The following is an 18,691-nucleotide window of genomic DNA, read 5'->3' on the forward strand; positions in this document are numbered from 1 at the left end:
GGAACAGCCCATGCAGCAAGCTCATGGTTACTGCTTTCCCAAGGACCCCTCAAACTCAGACTGAATAAAGTGTTTCCACTACGACAGTGAGCTCCTCCTTGCCTCCACCTCCGCTGCTGGGGTGAGAGGCCCTTGGCTCCTCTGACACGCAAGTACCGCATCATGCAAGGAGAGGTCTTGGGAACCCGGGAGGCACTGTGTTGTGAAGCCACCTGCTACTGCCTGAATAATTCCTTTAGCCTGCAGCCTGCTATGGAGGGACTTGGCAAAAGAGGGCTGTCAGAGCTGGGCTGTGGGCCGGAGGAATGTCCTGGTAAAGTGTGCTTGCCCAGGGACTGGGGTTGTATTAGTGCTGCAAGGCCATTGGATGTCCCTGCCAACACCAGAGCAGCTCCTTGGGATTGTGCACAGGGGTGGATCAGACATTAAGAAAATCAATTTTCAATTTTTTCATATTAAAAAATCTCATGTGGAAGAAAATGGCAAAGAGAGACTTCAGGATTTGCATTGTCCTTGGACAACGACCATCCTCAGGATGATTGTAGCAGGAGAAAGCTCTTTTCTTTGAGCATTACCTTTGCCATTTTGGGAAAGCGAGAGAAGCATCTGTTCAGCTTAAGAAGAGTAAAATGTCATAGGAAATTTATAAAGCAGGAATATAATGCTTCCCTCCTCTCACTTCAGCTCTCTCTCCCGTGTTAGCCTGACCCCACCCTGCCATGCTCAGGATTCTGTGGTTGGTGCCATGTGCCTCAGAAGTGTGGGACCAGCTTGGCCTGTGGAACGGCAGCTGCTGGTGGTGCAACATTGCTGTCAAGAGCAGTGACTTCTTGAGCCCCTAGGCTAAGCAAAGGTTTGTTCTAAACCAAACTCTTTTTTGTGTGCTCTCCTCAGTAGAGTTGTCTTTGAGTTACTTTATCTTCTGTGATGCAGTCTGATCAGGAATTTAAGCCTCTACAAGCAAATTTTGTAACATCTGTACCACCATGAGTTGAGAACTCGTGGCTTTTGAAGAGTTTTTGTGGCTCCCATACTGGAGTGTATGACAAGACTCCACATTTGGTCTGTACGAAGCTCCTGGATAATGCATCTGCCGAACTAAACGAGGATGTGGCTTGGCAGGGACTGCAGCTGCTGCCCAGGGCTGTTCTGCATCCCCAGCTGGGTGCCGTTACTTGTTGTCCCTGGCCACTTCTATGCACTGCTCCCAGAACTGCTCCTCCCTTCATCTCAGGTGAGTATCTGTAGCTCCTGGCCATGGAAATACATGGTGTTTTCACAAAGCACCCAAAAGGCAGGTCTCTCCTGCTATGCTGGTTTGTATCCTTCCTCCTAGTGTCTCAGGCCTTCAATCTGCAATTCTTCAAAAGCTGACAGGCTCTTTGCACAGTCAAGGTGATGCAGGATGAGAGCACCCTTGGAATTCTTCTGGAAAGGATTTGGCAGCCTGATTGGAAAAGAGTTTTCTGCTTTGCAACCCTTGATTCAGAGCAGATTAAATGATATAAAGAACCCTAAGGGAATTGCCTTCCTCGGCTTAGCCATGAATGTACTTCCAAACTGCAAGAGGTAAATTTTTTGGATCAGTTCAGAAGTTGTTTAGAGACAGAACCTTGAAGAACACGCACTGTTGCCAGCCCAAAGAGGGCACTCTGTGCATAGAAAACTCAGCAGAAATGTGCTAAAGGTGCTCTCCTTGTGCAACATCATCCACAGAAAACCCATTGATAACTATGCTCAGTTGCAGCTTTTCTTAGGTGAGTGACCTGGGGACTTTCAGGCATTTTAAATGACAAGGTTTGGAAAGTATTTGGAGTCTTCAAATCTTTGGTCTAGTGTTTTGTATACAGTGCTGCTGCAGATACTGTACTGGCCTCTGACAAGTCCCCTTTAGGCAGAGGTGAACATAAGGAAAGGCAAACACTCCCCAGAAGTGGGTTTTTGGAATCCTTCAATGAAATCCTAAGCATCTGATGGAAATGTTTGCTCTCCTCTTCCTAGGTCTCTTCTTGCCAAATCTCCAAGTTAATTTCCTTTGATTGTAATATTTTTTTAATTCTATTATAGTAGAGGTGGGGATTTATTTTTTTGTCTTAAACCACAAAATGTAGAAAGAAAATATTTGCTGAATATCAGGCCATGGTGGGTCTGTGTGGTTCTTCTCTTTGGTGCTAACTTCACTAAAAAGACCTGAATGACTCAGTGTGCCCTGATGAACACCTGTGTGTGACAGAGAGTTGGTCAGGATGTCCCTCCCTCAGGGCACCTGCCTGAGTCCAGCTGCAGTGGGGTGCCGAGAGCTGGAGAGGGCAGTGGGGAGGGATGGAGTCAGAGCCTCCCTAAAACTGTGTTGTGCTCTGGAAAGCTGAGCTGCTGCAGTACCTTCTGCCCAAATCACTCCAGCCTCCGTGGCTCAGTTGCTGCTGCTGCTGCTCTCTTTGCCCATGTTTCTTGTTAGAAGAGGTTAAAGTCATCGTTCTTATCAACAGCAAAATCAACACAACACTGAGGGAGAAGGGATGAGTCTGGCAGGACCTGCAATTGCTGCTTCTTGACGAGTTGCACTGAGGAGAAGATTGGTTTTCTGTTGATGGCAACCAGGCAGAGATGGGATGGAGTAGAATCAAAAGGGGCCCATGGGGGAGCCAATGTGATAGAGGGAGGAAGTCCCCCAGAGTACCAGCTTAGAGGTACCTGGAGGGAGTGTTTGTGCCCAGCTGCATGTGAGGAGAGCCCCTGCCCTGAAATCCAGGCTTGACACCTATTCTGAGGGTTTAGGTGAGACAGAAAACTGAGGCCATTTTCTGGGATAGAAGCTTCCAGCTTGAGATTCAGCTGTCTGAGCAGTGACTTTCTTCTGAGCTGTTCAGGACTGAACCCAGTGGCCAGGAGAAATCCAAATCAGATCAGGAAAAAGGCTTTCAAATACAGATGCAATTTATTGTTTTTATGTATTCTTACAACACTGGAGGTACAGAAGAGGGGAGAAAGGAGGCAGCAGGTTTCAGAGGTAGGGGACAGCAGCAGCAGTAGTGAAGCAGGAACTGAAAGTGTCTTCCTTGGAACTTGGGCAACCTTAAAACCTCAGGGCTTGGGCAAAGGACACCCAAACATCTGCTGTCACAAATGCAAAGGTCAGGGAGGATGCTGTTCTTTGGATCCATCTGATCTAGTTATACAGCCTTCCCCAAAGGATAACAGACATCCCAGCAGCTACTGGCACCTCTCTTGGGGCTGCCCTGCTGCTTCCCCTCTAGAGCTGTAACTACAGCCAGCTTGAAAAAGGGGTAAATAAGGGCAGCAGTGTGGAAGCACACACTGTGTGACCAGGTACTCCCCAGTTTGCACAGGGAATAAACACAGTCAAGCCCTGATCTCTGTGCTGAGCCCCCCACTGGCATAGCTCGGCTTTGCCACAGAGGAGTCCTTGTCACATCCATGAGGATCAGTGTAGGATGTTTCCCAGTGAGAAAGGAAAAGAAAGCTGGTGAGGATGAGGCTCTGGAGTGTGAGTTCTCCAGGGCAGCAGCTGCAGGGAGAACAGGGTCATGCTGACTTCATGACACTGTTGACCCAGGAAAGGTAATGAGCGATGTGTGTGTAGAAACCGGGCCAGTTGTTATGCCTGTAGGAGAAGATGCCATAGGCTTTGTTATTGCAGACCAGTGGATCCCCAGCATCACCCTGTGAAATGGAGGAGGAGAGAGATCAGTGCTGATTTATGTGGGGCCCCCAGGGAAAGGGTGCCTTTGCAAAGATCAGGGAGGCTGCATATATCAGGACAGAGCTTCTCCAGGAGAAGCCTGGACTCGCAGTGGATGGGGATAGCTCTGAGTCCAAAAGGGACTGCTGACAGCTTTGCTTGGGACCCAGCACAGCTACAGCTGGACCAACACTGAAGCTTCATTTCTGCCCTTCTGCTGGCTGCAGATCCAAAACGCGCTCTGACCAGCTACGAGACTTAGAGGGAACCCCTCTGACCAAGCTGTTATCCCACAGTGCTGCTGCAGACTCCAAGGTCCTCTGCCATGGGAAGACAAGGATCTTCTTGTCCCTTCTGCTTCACCCAGGGCTAAAACTGTCCCTATAGTTTCCTCCTACCTAAGTCAGAGACTGACCTTTTCAGGTACCTCAGCAGATCTGCTGCGGCCACAAATCAAGTTTTCAGCAAGCCCAGGGTAGTGGCTGAGGCAGTCCCTTTGTTTGATGATGGTGACAGTGGCTTCACGTAATCTGCCAGTGGGTGTCTTGTAGCCGACTACGCTGCACACAGTCCCACCACGAACTTTGGATTTTTCAAAGGAAATGGTCCTAACGAAGCTGTTGCTGGTGGCATTGCCGTTCAGCTGGGCAAGGGGACAGAAAACAGAGAAATAAGTGCTTGGCCTGTACATTTGCTGTGATGAAGGCTGTTCCCTTCTGCTCCAGGCAGGTAGTTACCTTCAGCAAGAGGATGTCATTTCCCTCCTTAGGACTGGTAAAGTATGGGTGGCAGTGATACTCTTCGACTTCAAACTTTTGCCAGCTTTCCTCTTTCATTTGGACTGTGTGGGCTCCGAGGATGACAGTCAGAGGTTTGTGGCTGATAAAAATCAAGCATAGTGTATGTTGTTAGCTTTTTCCTGTCTTGCCTGGTAACACTGAGGCTTATCTCCCCAGGGTATGGCCAGGAGAGACCAGCCATGTGTACATATATTACATACATTGTGTATAGAGTGTGTGTGTGTATATATATATGTATATCTGTGCGTATGCTCTCTCATATATATACTAATGTATATGTACTATTAGCATAGACTGTATATATATGCATGTTTTAAGAAGAACGGTGGGATCAAGGAGCTCTGCCAGTGAATCTGCCCAGACAAGAGGCAGAGCAAGTTCCTGTCTTACAGGCAGAGTCTGCAAGGGTTCTTTTACCTCTAGATCTCAAACTGGGCAGATTTGATCCAGTGCTGCTGCTGTGTACTAAGATACGTGGACTGTTGGTCTGGGCTTCATAGGCCCGTGGAAGTCAAGGGATTTTTGAATCAGGAGCCTTCTATGTCCCTTTACTTGCCTTTACATCACCTGCAGAAGGGGCTGCCTTGGGAAAACTGGGAGGACCTTGGGTACATGTGTCTCCCAGGTGAGATGTGGACATCCAGGCTCCTGGGTTCTGCTGGTCCTCCCTTTTGCTGCTCGAGTGTGGGGACTGGCCCTGAACCTGGGTCACTGGCACCAGGGCAGATCTGTCAGCCCTGAGGTGAGCGGTAGCTACACCCAGAGTCATGCACATATAGAAAAGCCCTCCTGCCTGTCCATGCCCTAGGCTGTTCAGCTGGAGGGATGGAAAAGGGCTGGGCAAGCAGCTTGCTCATAGTAGGTAATTCTGCTAACAGTCTCGAACAGTCTCTTGGTGGCAGAAAGGACAAAGCCTGACAACAACCATCCCTGCCATGCCAGCAGGTCAGTGCCAGCAAGCGAAGAAGCCACTTTGACCTCTGGGTGGCATCTAGGAAGAATAAAATGAGTCATGGAGAGGGAATAAAAAAGAAAGGTAAGTATATGAGGGCGGGCTGGGGAGACAGACAGGGAGGGCTGCAGGGAGAGCTGTTGTGGTGCTGTCCCCCCAGCTGTGCCCTGCCCCACAGCACAGCCTGTGCTCCCTGCTGGGAAAAGAGTCTGCCCATGGCCATGTGGGAAGTGACTCCAACTCTTAGACCTCTGTGTAGGAGATGGTACCCGGGTCATGGTGATGCGATCGCCTCACTGCACCAGGTGCTGTATGAACACAGCAAAAAACTTACACAAAGCACTGAGCTGCTGTCATCACCCAATTCGGGGCCACAAGGAACCCTCCGCAGGAATGGTTGTTCTTTCCTTGCAGATAGGCCATGTAGGGTGTGGAGGGTGTCCTGGCTTCACCTCCTCCCTCCCTCCGATTCCAGGAATAATCTGCAATGGATAGGACTGAGGACAAGGGGATTGGAGGGCACAGGACATGCTGTCTGGGACTCATCCTTCCCCAACCCTCTCCTTGCCTCCAGCCCACTCTACTTACTGGTGTTGACTGGGGGCCACATCACCATCAGGAGAGGGATCAGGAGTGTCTGCAGGTGCTCCATCATGGTGTTCTGGGCTTCAGTGGATCCCTTAAAGGTGGGGTGCAGCCAGGGTCTCTTCCTGCTCCCAGCAAGGTTTTATAGCCTGAGACCAGACTCCAGGAAACCACAGAAGTCAGACTCATCTGACAAATCTCTCTGCAAGTTGCATACCTCAGCAATCTGAGGGGGGAATTCAGTCAATCTTAGCCTTGGGCATCAACCCACCTTCATCTTGGGCCTGATCTGGGGTATCTGACGTCCTTCTGAACCCAAAGCCAATTTTAGGTCATTGCCTTTGTGCTGGAAGCTGTGGGGAACATGCTCACCCTTATCTCTTTGACTTCCAGTGGGCTCTTCCCTTGCAGCTTCTATTTGTTGTTGAACACTTGCAAACTCTCTTAATTTTCATCAGCAGCCCTACAAGATCAAGGTTTCTTTCACCTGATGCACCAGTTCCAAAGACCATGAAGTGGCAGTTGAGGGCTTTCCTGCTCTCTCTCAGTAGGTGTAGTCTTGTCTAATGGAGCAAAATTGCTGTGAATGTGTTTATAACACTGCACAGATATTAGGAAGAAATTCTTGGCTGTGAGAGTGGTGAGGCCCTGGCCCAGGTTGCTCAGAGAAGCTGTGGCTGCCCTATTGCTGGAAGTGTTCCAGACCAGGTTGGATGGGGCTTGGAGCAACCTAGTCTAGTGGAAGATGTCCCTGCCCATGGCAGGGGGCATGGAACGAGATGACCCCTAAGGGCCCTTCCAACTCAAACCATTCCGGGATTCTATGATAAGGGCAAAGTTTGAACATTCACAGTTCAGCTGTGACGAAATGGGGCTGACACTTCCTTGCTGCCCTCGCTAACTGATGGTAAATTTGCTTTCCTCTCTGCCTCCAGTGCCACTGGGTAAACCCCAAATTTAAGCCTAAAGGTTCCTATTCTCGTGCAAAGACTGCAAGGGCTGGAGCTTCGAGGAAAACCCTGACGTGACAAAGATTCACACTGCACAGATAAGCAGCTGTAGCCTGTTCACTTGCAGATTTCTTAACTGATAGCAGCTGTGAGCAAAAGCCCAAACATGGAACCTTCTCAGTTTCCCCGGGGCAGCCTGGGTGGTGAAGGCAAAGGTGACATAGTTTCCCTTCATCCCAGGCAGGAACATGGAGGACATATGAGCAGACATCAGGGCAGACTGTAGATCATCTCCTCCCTCTGATGGAAGCGACTAGTGGGAGACTTTGAAAGACCATGAGAGCAGGGTAAGCACCCCCTTCCCTTGGATTGCACACACTTTCTATATGTTTAAAATTCCCCACCGGTTTTCCCCACCACAAACCAGCTTAGTCTCCTCTTGAGTTTGCACAAACATCTGTCATTCTGTGCCAGAATGCTCAGTAGCTCAGTTATTTACCAATGCATTGTCTCTGTCCCTCATCATCTCCTCCAGGAAGCTCTAGCTCTCTCTGTATACAAGAGATGCTACCAGAAACTAACTAGAACAAAGGAGATGAGGGCTCAGAGGGCACGTTGTTTTTCTTCTGGTGCAGACCATGGAAGGCGGTTCAGACTCCAGTGCAGGAGTTGTCTGAAAACAGTGCTCATGCATCCTTTGTGGGGGAAGCTGGTGTCTCAGCACCATCTGGCTGAGAGGAGAGCCGTAAGCCTTTTGGGTTTGGGCCACCACTGGAACAGACTCTGCCAAGAGGAACAGAAACATGCCAACCAGCTTCACAGCAGACAGCCCCCAGCTAGGACTCACCCTTGCCTCCTCTCTGGGATCCTAAAGCTCTGTCCCTGACATCTCAACAGCCACCTTCCCCATGCCAAGGCCGCTGTCCACAAAAAGTCCAGTGAAGCCTCCTACAGCTGGTTTACCCTGTCATCCAGCCTACTGTGTTGGCTGTACTCTGTCCTAGGGTCCAACATCTCCCAACCATAAGGTCCCTGCAGAGGGGATAGCCTTTACTCTGTAGAGAATGGCAGCTTTTGAGTCTTGGTACTGCTGATGCACCATGTCCTGTCAGCTGTCAGCTGCTTCCAGGAAGGTGATAATGATGCTGAAGTCGGTAAATCGAGTGTGTGCCCATCACTTTTCCCACCCCATTTCTAACTGGGCATTTCTTCTCCTTGCAAAACTCTCATCACCCCCATGACCCCAGGAAGGGCAACCATAGCTCGTTTCTGAGCTTGCCAGCAATTCAGGATGCAGAGCCATGACTGCTGCTGTCCCAACAGTCTGGCCTCTCACTTGCAGCAGCCAGACCCTCCCTCCTTCTCTCTGTGGCAAGACCACAAGAAAGACAACACACACTGGGAAATGCAGCTTTGAGTTTACTGTGGATGTTTTAAGTGCAGCAAGGTTCAAGAGGGGACAGTGTTATCTCTGAAGGAAATGGGGTCTGTTGTGGCACAGCCTCTTTCTGTGCCATCAGGGACTATTCTTGCCTCTCTCAAGGTGTTTAATATGGCTCTGAAGTGGCTGCCTGAGATGGGCAGGGAAGGGGACAGCCAGCAGCCTCAGAACAGAATGAAGAGGACCCTCATGTGCACCAAGTCACTTGGGTTCCCAAGGAGAGAGGAGGGAGTTGAGCCTTCAGCAGGGACAGGAAGGAAGCCATTGCAGTCTCCAGGGCCACATCTGAGCTGGAGTAAGTGCTGTGGCTGCTGCTACTTCTTCATGACTTTTTTGATCCAGGGCAGGTAGTTGGAGATGCGGGTGTAGACCCCAGGTGGGGCGTTATACCCAAAGGAAACAATGCCTTGTGCCACTTTATTGCATACCAAGGGCCCACCAGAATCTCCCTGGGGACAGATGAGACTGATTTTAGAGGCCTCTTCCCTGTGGGAACAGGTTTTCCCCTGGTCCCTCCCTGTCTAGGGGGTCTATGGCTCTGCTGCTGCCCCACATGCCCACCTGGCTGGAGGAGCTGCCCCAAGCTGGTGAGTTGGGGCTCTACCTCTGCTACTGTGCAGGGACTGTGGTGTCAAGATGTCCAGAGAGTTGGTTCATATGGGAGCTACAGATCAAATGCTTGTTGCCTGCCCTGGGAATCAGCTCCATCTGTGGCAGCAGCAGCATCTGCTCTCAGAGAGCCAAACCCCAGCCTGCTGGCAGCCCCTACCTGGCTGGAATCCTTCAGCTCATGGAAGCTGCCGGCACAGATCATGCCAGTGTCAAGATGTGGATAGAAGAGGGTGCATTTCCTGCGGCTGTAGATGGAGACTTTGGTTTCAAAGAGCTTGTTGGTCACCTGGTCGTCATCAATCAGACCCCAGCCGGCGATGCTGCACTTAGTGCCTGTGGGGAGGTCACTGCTGGTCTTGGGCAGTGGAATGGTCTTGACATAGTCATTGAGAGTGGCCTTTGATGTCAGCTGGGAGAAAGCAGGGTTTTGGAGAAGGTTATGAGTAGGAGAGCTGAAGGATGCTTTCTACGCAGAGGTAGGGGAGGTCTAGCAGGACATGTGGCACTGTAAGCTCTAGTGAGCTCCTGTGAATGTGGCATATGGCTCCAAGCCCTGCCAGTGGTTCCCTCCCAGGTCCCTCCCAGTCTTGCCTGCCTCCAGCAGTTTGGGCAGAAGCAGCTTTGCAGAGGTGGACCCTGCCAGACCCACAGCCCCATCCCACCCTCTGCCCCACTGCCCACTGCAGAACCGCCTTGCCTTGAGCAACATGATGTCATTAAACATGGTGTCAGGGTCGTATTCAGGGTGCTCGTGGTATCTGAGAACTCCCCGGACCTGCTGGGTTGTTTCTGGTTTGTGGACGTCGTGAGCCCCCAGGATGACTGTGATATTCCTGGCCACAACATAGAGCGTAGAGGGGGGAATAAGGTTGGGTGTCACCCAGCTCCCTCCCCTTTGGCAGGCAGGTGGAGAGAGCTGCAGAGAACAGGAGGAAGAGGAACCTACTCCAAAAACGCTCCAGTGAAGGACATCACAGGTTAGGTGAGAAACAAGGGGATAAAGCTCCCATATGAAGTACTCACCCCATGCAGTGTGCGGCTGTCATCACCCACTCAGGGGCCACCAGGAAGCCCCCACAGGCAGACATCCCTATCTTCAGGTATGCCATGTAAGGGTGGGAGTGGGGCTGCGCCTCATGGCCCCCTACAATCTGACCCTGTAGAGCACCTGAAAGACACCCCACTGCAGAATGAGCCAATGGCTCCTGAGGTGAGAGCCCAGACGAGCAGCCTCACTTGCAACAGCTTGCAGAACCCCAGCTTACTGGCACTGGCCCATGGGCAGGAGAGCAGGAGCAGCAGGGCCACCAGTGGCTGAGGCTGGCACATCTCTCCCACAGCTGGACACTCTTTCCAAGATGTGTGGAAGTCTGAGTTTCCTTGTGCCCAGAGGCTGGTTTTATACCCTGGAACCAGCTGTACCCAGCAGCCAGGAAACCATGTGCAATGGGCTGATTGTGCTAATCAGAACAGGGCAGCACCCCTGCAGGTCTGTGGGCATCGCTGCTGCCCTGGTCTGCTCAGTGGCCATGTGGCCTGTGGCTGTGATTGATGAGCGATAGCACAAGACAGAAAGGCCAGGGCAGAGAGAGCCTGGCACACCATAGTCCCAAAGCCTCAGGGATGCTGACCAGGCGAGGTGTTCTAGGGTGTTTTTTAGGTGTGATTTAACATTTCTCCCACAGTTTCTGTTTAATGTTCTTGGCTTGAGGAAATGCAAGGTTTTAAAGAAAAGCCACTTAAAAAACAAACAATCAACAAAACTTTGCCATTTAGGGTCATTAATGTGGTCTAGAGGAGATGATCCTGAAACTTTTTCTTTCAATATTCTTGTTTACCTTCAAATCAAAAGATGCACTTCAGAGACTCTTCTCCTACAGAGACCCACCATCACCAACACCCACTTTCAATGAACTGACAGCCAGACACAACGACTGTCCCTGGGACATTTCTTTGAGCACTGTGAAGGGCCAGGTCTCCAGGGTTTGGTGTCAACCCACGTCAGAGGGGCCTTGCTGACTCTTCTTGGCTCCTCTGGGTCCAGAAGCATCCTGCCAGGTTGGGGACTACATTGTGCCTCTACAAAGAGGACTGCCTGCTGCTGCACAGCAGAAGAGACCAAAGTGAGGAAATGCAACCACCCAACTGCCAGGAGTGATCAGTCATTTTTAAACCAGCACAACTCCACCCTTCCTGGAGCAGAAAAACACCTGCGGGCAAGTGGATGCCTTGGCTGATGTTGGGCTGTGCTAGGGCCATGCAGCAAGGACAGGATGGGTGGGTGGGGAGGTGGAGATGCGGGACATAGATGAGGATGCCAGCTGTTCATGAGCCAGCCTGGGGGCTGCCTGACAGGGCCCACTCTGTAGAGTTTTGCCCACTTTTTTTTTAAATCATATTATCAGAAAATACAAGTTTTAATCAGAACTGTGCAGCACCACAGCAGGAAAACCTCAACAGAAATCATCGATGTTTTATCTTGTACTTGTAACTTGCTGTCTTTCCCTTGCAGCTGCTTGTGGCCCCCCTACAGTCTGGGACCGGATGCCCTCCTGAGAGCAGCAGCCCCAGGGAAGGAGGGACTGGGCAGGCCACTGGCCATGGACCCAGGGAGCTGGGCTTCAGGCCGCTACTGTCCTGTTCTCTCTGGCATCCCTGACTGCAGACAAATTCCTCCCTCTGGGCCCTCAGTGCTTTTGCCTTCCTGTTGACCTCTGGAGAGTTCCAGGGCTTCTGCTGCTAAGGATACTCACGTGAGTATCCCTCAATACCTGCTCTAGCCATGGATTTTGTAGGGGGTCCACAGTGCTGCAGCTGCCATCCATGCCCCCCCTGGTCCTTCCAAACCCAGGACTTGGCAGCTATCAGGCAGTTGCAAGTAGACTGTAGCTTTTATCTGGAGGAAAGAGATGAGAAACATCGCGGGATGGGGTGTCCTGACCCCGCCTCACTTCATTGCTAAGAAAGAACATCTGAAATTAAATGGCAGCGAAGGAGAAGTACCAAGATAAAGCTCAGCCTGCGTCTGTGCAGATAGCAGCAGGGACATGCTGTACAACAGGAACTCTCCCTCGTGTGGGTGCCCAGCCGAGGGAACTCTTACCCCCCCCAGCCATGGAGCTGGGAACTCCACACCTCAGGTCTGGTGGCAGCAGCTTTGAGGAGGACATGGGGCTGGATTTGTACCAGCCAGCTGTGCTCTGCTGAGCGAATTGCATGGAGGGCAGGGGACCCAAGAACCATCTCCAGGCTCCTCTGGGGATGGGACCCTACCCTGACTTGCTGTGAGGCAGGAGCAGTGTCTGAGGTGTGTGGTGACTTGCAATGGGTGGGGGGGGGAGGGCTGGAAGGGCTGAGACACAGCTGGGACACAGTTCAGGCAGCTTCCCAGAGCTAGTCCCTCTCTCTGCATGCAACATGCCTCACAGGTACCCAGCTCATTCTGCCATGGAATGACCAAACAAACTAGATTCTAGGACGAGCAAGGAACAAGGTTTTGCCTCACTGGAACAGCTCTTGACAAAACAATTAGCACGGTCTTTTAGGCAACACCTGATGTGCTTATGTAGGGGGCATTAGGAAGAGCCTCCAATATTTTGCTGGTCCAGAGGACCTGGCACCCCATGGGTGAGTGTGTCAACCTGTCCCAGCTGCTCATCTGCCTTGAGCCCTCCTGTCATTAAAAATGTTTGCCTCCCACCAATCTCATGTTCTCCACAGATCTCCCCTGCAAAGAGCTCATTCCTGTCAGGAATCTCTGTTCTGAGACTCCTCACATGCTGCCAGCTCTTTGGGAAGCTACTTAGGGCCCTTGAAAAGGCAAATGTCTCCATTCTCTGATCTTTCAGGAACACTCCACCAGTTCTGTCCTGAGCAGACAAGTTAGCCGGAGGCTCATCCTGAAGCAAGAGCAAAGTGAGGGTTATGTGTAAGGGTCACAATGACCCTTTGGATTCCAGTTCTTCATGGGGAGCATCAGCCCAGACCATTTGGGAGTGTGCTCTTTGTGCTGAACGTGCAAACCTGCACTCCTCTAAACTGAGCTGCACTCCTGGCCCAGCCTTCCTGCTGATTTCCGCACCTTCAATCTTGGGGTCATCTGCTGACTTTATCAGCATGAGTTTCTTTCCACACTGCTGATAAAAGGCCAAAACAACGGCTGAAAGGGTGAAGGTGGAGGATGGAGCCCTCAGCTTTTGATGAGAACCACTCTTGCTTGCACATGACTTCCTGCAGCAGGAGCCCCCTATGCACTTTCCACTTGTCTATGCTGCCATCCAGGCTAGAATCTCTCCACTCATCCAGCAGTGGATAGACTCCCTGGACAACTCCCTGTTTGCCATGCTGATGGAAGAAGTCACTGCTCTTTGCTCTCAGCCTGGGGACCTCTTCATGAATTTGTGCCAGTCTGGAGTGAGAACACAGGTGAAAGTAGGACATCTGCTGTGATCCTGAGTTAAAAGGTCCTCTGTCTTTCTTTTATCTATGCCTTTTTGCAGATGATTTGGGTGGGGTCCATCCTCCACACAGAATGTGGTTGATGTTGTAACTTCCCTTTTTCAACTTTGATAGGTAGAAGTCTCACTTATTTTGCACAAGGAGTTCTCCCCTCTACCTGCTCTGTCCTGGGTCTTGGACAAGCATCTGGAGAGCACTGCCAACTGCGGAACCTCCCTCCAGCAGCAAGAGCCTCATACCAGCCATGACAGGTGAGTCATAAGGCAAATTCCCAGCCACAATTGGGAACATTGCATTGCAAGACTCTCCAGTTGAGTTTTGCAGACGTAGGGAATAGGTCAATGATAGACATTAATATTACAGTCACATTTGGATTCCTTGGTTCCAATCTCAGTGCAGCACTTTGTGCCTTCTGCAATGACAAGAGGCAGCACCTTTTTGCCTCCTTCCCTGCCTGTGACCCAGACAATGGGAAGATTCTGGCCCATCTCTAGAACGTGCTTGAAGGTGGGGGGATGCAGTGTCAGGGCACGTGCTTAGCTTTGACCAGATGGTTCCCTTTGAACTGGATGGAGCTAAGCCCCAGCTTCAGTCACATGGGTGCCTGGAGTTGCTGCACAGACTGCAGGACGTGGATGGACCTGTTCTGAGAGAGTTGCAGGAGCTGGGCCTACAGAGAAGCCCAGAGGGGTGACAACATGGAGCTTACTCCTGAAGAAGGATGTATCTGATCGTGGGTGGTGCACGGGGCAGTTGATGAAGGGGCAGTTGCTCTCTGGCAGGTTCAGGGATGAATTTAGTACCACAACAGGCAAAGCACTTAGTATCTCAACTGTCTGCTTTAATAGCTCTTACTAGCACTTGGTTCAGTTCAGGCCCACGGGCCTTACCCATCAAGGTGGGAGGTATTGCTTCATTTGACCCAGACTGCTCTGATCCAAAGAGGGGCCTGACATATTATTTCATTCATGTCCCACCATCACAACCACAGCAAAGCTGACAATAGCCAAACCCTTACCAAGAAATGGTGATAGCTGTTAGGAACAGTAACTCTCACTCACAACAGGAAACTTTATTAAACAACAGGAAGCCTATGTTCACGGTGGACTTACAAAACACCTCACTCTCCTCTCCCCTTGCTCTTTCAGTGCTGCAGGGCTGCCAGACAGGACTCTAACTCTCCTCTCCACACTAAGCAGGGCTGTTGGGTTTAGAGCCAGTCCTGTGTGGCAGAGTCTCATGGCTACTTTAGCCCTTAAACAGAAGATCTGCTCTGCCCCAAACCCTACCTGATCCCTTCCTCCATCGTGTATCCCTTGGCTGCTGACCCAGCCTCAGAAGATGGATGGTCCAGTGCTAAGCTGGCTGTTGAATCACTCCCTTCTCCTTCCACTGGACTCTGCTCAATATCCTGAGCTCAGACTTGACCTGCTCGACAGGAAAGGCTCCTGCCTGCAGCTGGCTGCCATGAGGAATGTGAACATCATCCTGCAGCACTACAACTTCACAGGCAAGCTAACCAACCGGCAGTCTGAGGACGAGGGCATGGGTCTCATCCGCACAATCTTCGTCATCATCAGCTGCATCATCATCCTGGAGAACCTGCTCGTGCTGCTGGCCATCCTGCGGTGTCTGAGAGCCCGCCGCTGGGTCTACTCCTGCATTGCCAGCATCACTGTGAGTGACCTGCTTGCAGGAATTGCCTACCTCTCTAATCTCTGCCTCTCAGGCAAGAAGACCTTCCAGCTTTCACCTCAGCTCTGGTTCCTGCGGGAAGGCATCCTGTTCATTGCGCTGGCTGCCTCCACCTTCAGCCTGCTCGTGACAGCCATCGAGCGTTATAGTGCCATGGTGAGGCCGATTGCTGAGAATGAAGCCAGCAAGACCCTGCGCTTACGCGGCCTCATCATTTCCTGCTGGCTGCTGGCCCTCGTCATAGGACTGCTCCCACTGCTGGGCTGGAACTGCCTGTGTGACTTCAGTGCCTGCTCTGTGCTCCTGCCTCTATACTCCAAGAACTACATCCTTTTCTCTGTAGTCATGTTCAGCATCATCCTCCTGGGGATTATTGGCCTCTACATCTCCATTTTCCAACTGGTCCAGGCCAGTTCTAAGCAAACCAGTTCTCGGCACAGCCGCAAGCGTTCCCTGCGCTTGCTTAAGACTGTGCTGATGATCCTGGGTGCCTTCATCATCTGCTGGAGTCCCCTCTTTGTTCTGTTGCTGTTTGATGTCTTCTGTGAGACCCAGACCTGCACACACCTCCACAGCCTGGACTGGACCTTGGCTCTGGCCTTGCTTAACTCAGGCGTCAACCCCATCATCTATTCCCTGAGGAGCGTGGAGGTGCGCCGTGCTGTGGGAAGCCTGCTGTGCTGCTGCTGTGTCAGGGCTGGGCTTTGCAAGCCTGGGAACTGCATGGTCATCACAGATATCAACTCTGGCTCATCCACAGAGAGCTCACTGCGCTACCGGGAGAGTTTCCGCAGCTCTGTGGCACTGAATGCTAGGCCCAGAGCACCTCTCTCCAGCAACTCCAGCATGATGAGCAATCTCCCCAGCCTCTGAGAGGCCATGGGAAGAGCAAGAGGTGCCAGATAGCTCCCAGGACCTCATTCTGCTGGTCCTGGCCTGGCAGAACTGTAGCCTACGTGCAACTCAGGCTGACCAGGGGCAGCCCCACCCCAGTTGTTAACTGGGCTTTCCAGTCCCATCAGACTGGGATTTTGTTTCAGTGTGGGTGCAGCACAGGGATAGGCATTGCTCCCAGGCTGGGAGAGAAAGATATGGGTACATTTTAGCATTGATGCTCTGCTGAGAAACTGCAGTGCCTAGGTTATAAGTGTGTGTGCTCTGTGTGTGCAGACAGACACTGTACCTGCCCAGATGAGGGTATTTTGCCCCAGGGCACAGTGACAAGTGGGCTGGGCATCCCCAACCAGATGGCCCCCCTTACCCCTTGAGGTCGGGCTGGGTTGGCAGTGCTGCCGCTTCACATCATGCAGGGCTGGAGGCGATACTTTGAGTCTTCTCCTGAAGTTTACAGCCTTCTGGAGCTGCTGTGACGGGCACAGCTGCTGGGAAAGAATGCAGGCTTGATGTCAAGAACAACTGGATTTGCAAGTGCAACTGTGTGCTGTTGTGGGGCAGTTCCGAGCCCCCTGGCCGGGAATCAAGTGCCCACCTGCAGTGCAGCACAAACCAGCCAGAGGACAGCAGAGGGCTGCAGCAACAGCCTAGGCCCTCCCTGGAGTGCTGAGGTTGGACACTATGCCCGGGCAAATGCCGTGACAGTGCTTACAGTCTGGCAGCAAGAAGTGAGAGCCCTGCCCTGCCCTGCCTCTGGGCATGGGGCTGCACCTGCAGTGACAGCCCGGGCACTACCACAGTGACTGGGGAGCCTGGGGCCACCCTAGGTCTGACAGAGACACACTAGGGCCTGAAGACACTGCCAGCTTGTGCCTCAGATCCCTGCTCCTCTATTCCCTAATGCAGGGAATAATCAGAGCAGCACTCAAACGCATCCTCTCACCCTGCAAAAAGGACAAAGCCACGGAAGCACTGTGGGCTCACACAAAACCTGCTGGCCCAGCCCCTCCACGGGAACTGTTATCAACCCATTTGTTTTGCATTAAATCGAGGCGACCAGAAAGTCTTGGGTTAATTTTGCTGTAAATTTTTTACTTCCTGAAGGTCAGGTACTCGGTCTCCGCCGCGTAATCCAGAAGCCGGGCAGCACCCAGCAGACGTTCCCTGTAGGCCCGGAACAGCCGGAGCCCGCCCTCCCGTTCCCAGGACAGGGGGATCACCCCGCTCACGGGGACAGCGGAAATCCCCCGTCCCGCCCAGTCCCGTTCCGTCCCGTCCCGTCCCGTTCCGTCCCACCCCACCCGTCACCGTCCCGTCCCGTCCCGTCCCGTCCAGTCGCTCGGGGGCCGCTCGGGCCGGCCGTGGGCGCCCCTTGCAGGGCCGGGAGGGCTGGTGCCTCCGGAGACTACATCTCCCAGCAGCCTTTTGCCGCTGGAACGCGAACTACAGGTTCCCGGCAGAGCCTGCGGGGACTGGGCTGCGTGCGTACCGCGGCCGTGCCGAGCAAGGGCGCGGTGCCGCGGACCGGCGATGCTGGGGAGCACCGCGGGCCTGAGGTGTGGAGTGTCGGCTGCTTCAAGCGAGGCCTCGTGCCGCCCGCTCCAGGCGTCCATGCTCTTCGTTGCCCGCCGTGCTCTGGCTTGAACGTGGCGCCCGCCGCCGCCGCCGAGCCGCGCACGAGTTTACGGCTCTACCGCATGGCGCAGCAGTACGAGCTGGCGGGCCAGCCCTACGGTGAGAGAACGCAGCGGGCCCCCGCTTCAGCTCGGTCTCTGTCCGGGAGGTCGGACCAGTCCGGGCAGCGGCTCTTCAGGCGTGGTGGGCTCCTGGGAGGAAAACTCGGACTACCCCGGGGAGGAGCCTCGGGTAGGGTCCGCGGAGCCGGGCGGGGGGGGGGCCCGGACTGCGGCCTCGTGACGCGGCAGCCCGGAGGCCCCAGAAGAGGCCGCAGGTAGGGCTCGCGGGGAGGCTCTGGGGCGGTCCAGCCGGGCCCGGGGCCAGGTCCCGGACCGGCCGTTCTTAGATCGACGAGTATGGAGGGCGGTCCAGCGCATGTGGTCAAGCGGTGCTCCTTTGTTACTTGGCTGAGTCTCCTACTCCGTCAGGCACTGGCCCTGTCTAGGACTTCAGCACTGCCAGGACGGTGCTGAGAGCTCCACCGTGGTGACCTAGAGGTAGTCAAGGACCCCACGGGCTTGTCTATGGCTGAGCTCTCTGTGTGTCGAGGAATCCAGCTGCATCCCTCCTGCATTCTAGGATACTTGGTCGGGATCCTAGTTTTGTTCTCTTGCCTTTGACTCCTCTATTGACAGGTTGATTCTTCTTCCATCTCTTCTTCATTCTCAGCAGTATCTGTTGCTCCAGTGGCTTCATTTCAGGGCCTATCCTGTTACAATTCTTCTGTTGTGTTACAGTTGACTTCCTCTGTTCTGTTACTTCCAGGTTGCCGATTGTGCAACACCTTTCCAAGCCAGAAACACACCCTGTTGTGTGAATCCTTGAAGTGCTGTAACCCTCAGCCTCTACCCCCGTGCACTCACGGACCCAGAATCAACAGAAGTAGAATCTACAGAAGTAGATATTTTATTCCAGACCAGGGCA

The 18,691-nt window shown here is 52.7% G+C and overlaps 3 protein-coding genes across 4 annotated transcripts; 1 reads left to right on the plus strand and 2 right to left on the minus strand.

Moving 5' to 3' along the window:
- Positions 1-3,546: 3,546 nt before the first annotated feature.
- On the minus strand, positions 3,547-6,107 carry LOC103761647 (granzyme G). Its single transcript, XM_018086622.1, has 5 exons — positions 6,044-6,107; positions 5,790-5,952; positions 4,441-4,582; positions 4,119-4,346; positions 3,547-3,684 (listed from the first exon to the last, which is right to left on the minus strand). The coding sequence occupies exons 1-5, from the start codon at positions 6,105-6,107 to the stop codon at positions 3,547-3,549; spliced, it is 735 nt and encodes a 244-aa protein (XP_017942111.1).
- A 2,286-nt stretch (positions 6,108-8,393) lies between these two features.
- On the minus strand, positions 8,394-10,398 carry LOC103761646 (mast cell protease 1A). Its single transcript, XM_008928259.2, has 5 exons — positions 10,309-10,398; positions 10,067-10,211; positions 9,741-9,876; positions 9,201-9,452; positions 8,394-8,880 (listed from the first exon to the last, which is right to left on the minus strand). The coding sequence occupies exons 1-5, from the start codon at positions 10,370-10,372 to the stop codon at positions 8,746-8,748; spliced, it is 732 nt and encodes a 243-aa protein (XP_008926507.1). The 5' UTR covers positions 10,373-10,398; the 3' UTR covers positions 8,394-8,745.
- Positions 9,966-16,126, plus strand: S1PR4 (sphingosine-1-phosphate receptor 4). Of its 2 annotated transcripts, none has more exons than XM_018086621.1 (3): positions 9,966-10,025; positions 13,616-13,752; positions 14,650-16,126. In XM_018086621.1, the coding sequence occupies exon 3, from the start codon at positions 14,843-14,845 to the stop codon at positions 16,067-16,069; it is 1,227 nt and encodes a 408-aa protein (XP_017942110.1). In that variant the 5' UTR covers positions 9,966-10,025; positions 13,616-13,752; positions 14,650-14,842; the 3' UTR covers positions 16,070-16,126. The 2 variants fall into 2 exon arrangements, with proteins under 2 accessions (XP_017942110.1, XP_008926506.1); XM_008928258.2 differs by lacking the exon at positions 9,966-10,025 and adding an exon at positions 13,245-13,506.
- The last annotated feature ends 2,565 nt before the right edge of the window (positions 16,127-18,691 follow it).

This window comes from Manacus vitellinus, unplaced genomic scaffold (genome assembly GCF_001715985.3).
Source record: "Manacus vitellinus isolate BGI_N305 unplaced genomic scaffold, ASM171598v3 scaffold_99_pilon, whole genome shotgun sequence".
NCBI classification, from domain to species: Eukaryota; Metazoa; Chordata; class Aves; order Passeriformes; family Pipridae; genus Manacus; species Manacus vitellinus.

What these genes read in the sequence shown, in the direction of transcription:
- LOC103761647 (XM_018086622.1), bottom strand. Translation starts at nt 6,107, where the DNA reads ATGGAGCACCTGCAGACACTCCTGATCCCTCTCCTGATGGTGATGTGG. An exon ending in ACAGCAGCTCAGTGCTTTGT is followed by an intron (nt 4,583 to 5,789) that starts GTAAGTTTTTTG and finishes GATTTTTATCAG; the next exon opens with CCACAAACCTCTGACTGTCA. An exon ending in CTGCTGAGGTACCTGAAAAG is followed by an intron (nt 3,685 to 4,118) that starts GTCAGTCTCTGA and finishes TCCATTTCACAG; the next exon opens with GGTGATGCTGGGGATCCACT.
- LOC103761646 (XM_008928259.2), bottom strand. Translation starts at nt 10,372, where the DNA reads ATGTGCCAGCCTCAGCCACTGGTGGCCCTGCTGCTCCTGCTCTCCTGC. An exon ending in CTGCCCATGGGCCAGTGCCA is followed by an intron (nt 10,212 to 10,308) that starts GTAAGCTGGGGT and finishes GGTGTCTTTCAG; the next exon opens with GTGCTCTACAGGGTCAGATT. An exon ending in ATGACATCATGTTGCTCAAG is followed by an intron (nt 9,453 to 9,740) that starts GCAAGGCGGTTC and finishes GCTTTCTCCCAG; the next exon opens with CTGACATCAAAGGCCACTCT.
- S1PR4 (XM_018086621.1), top strand. Translation starts at nt 14,843, where the DNA reads ATGGATGGTCCAGTGCTAAGCTGGCTGTTGAATCACTCCCTTCTCCTT.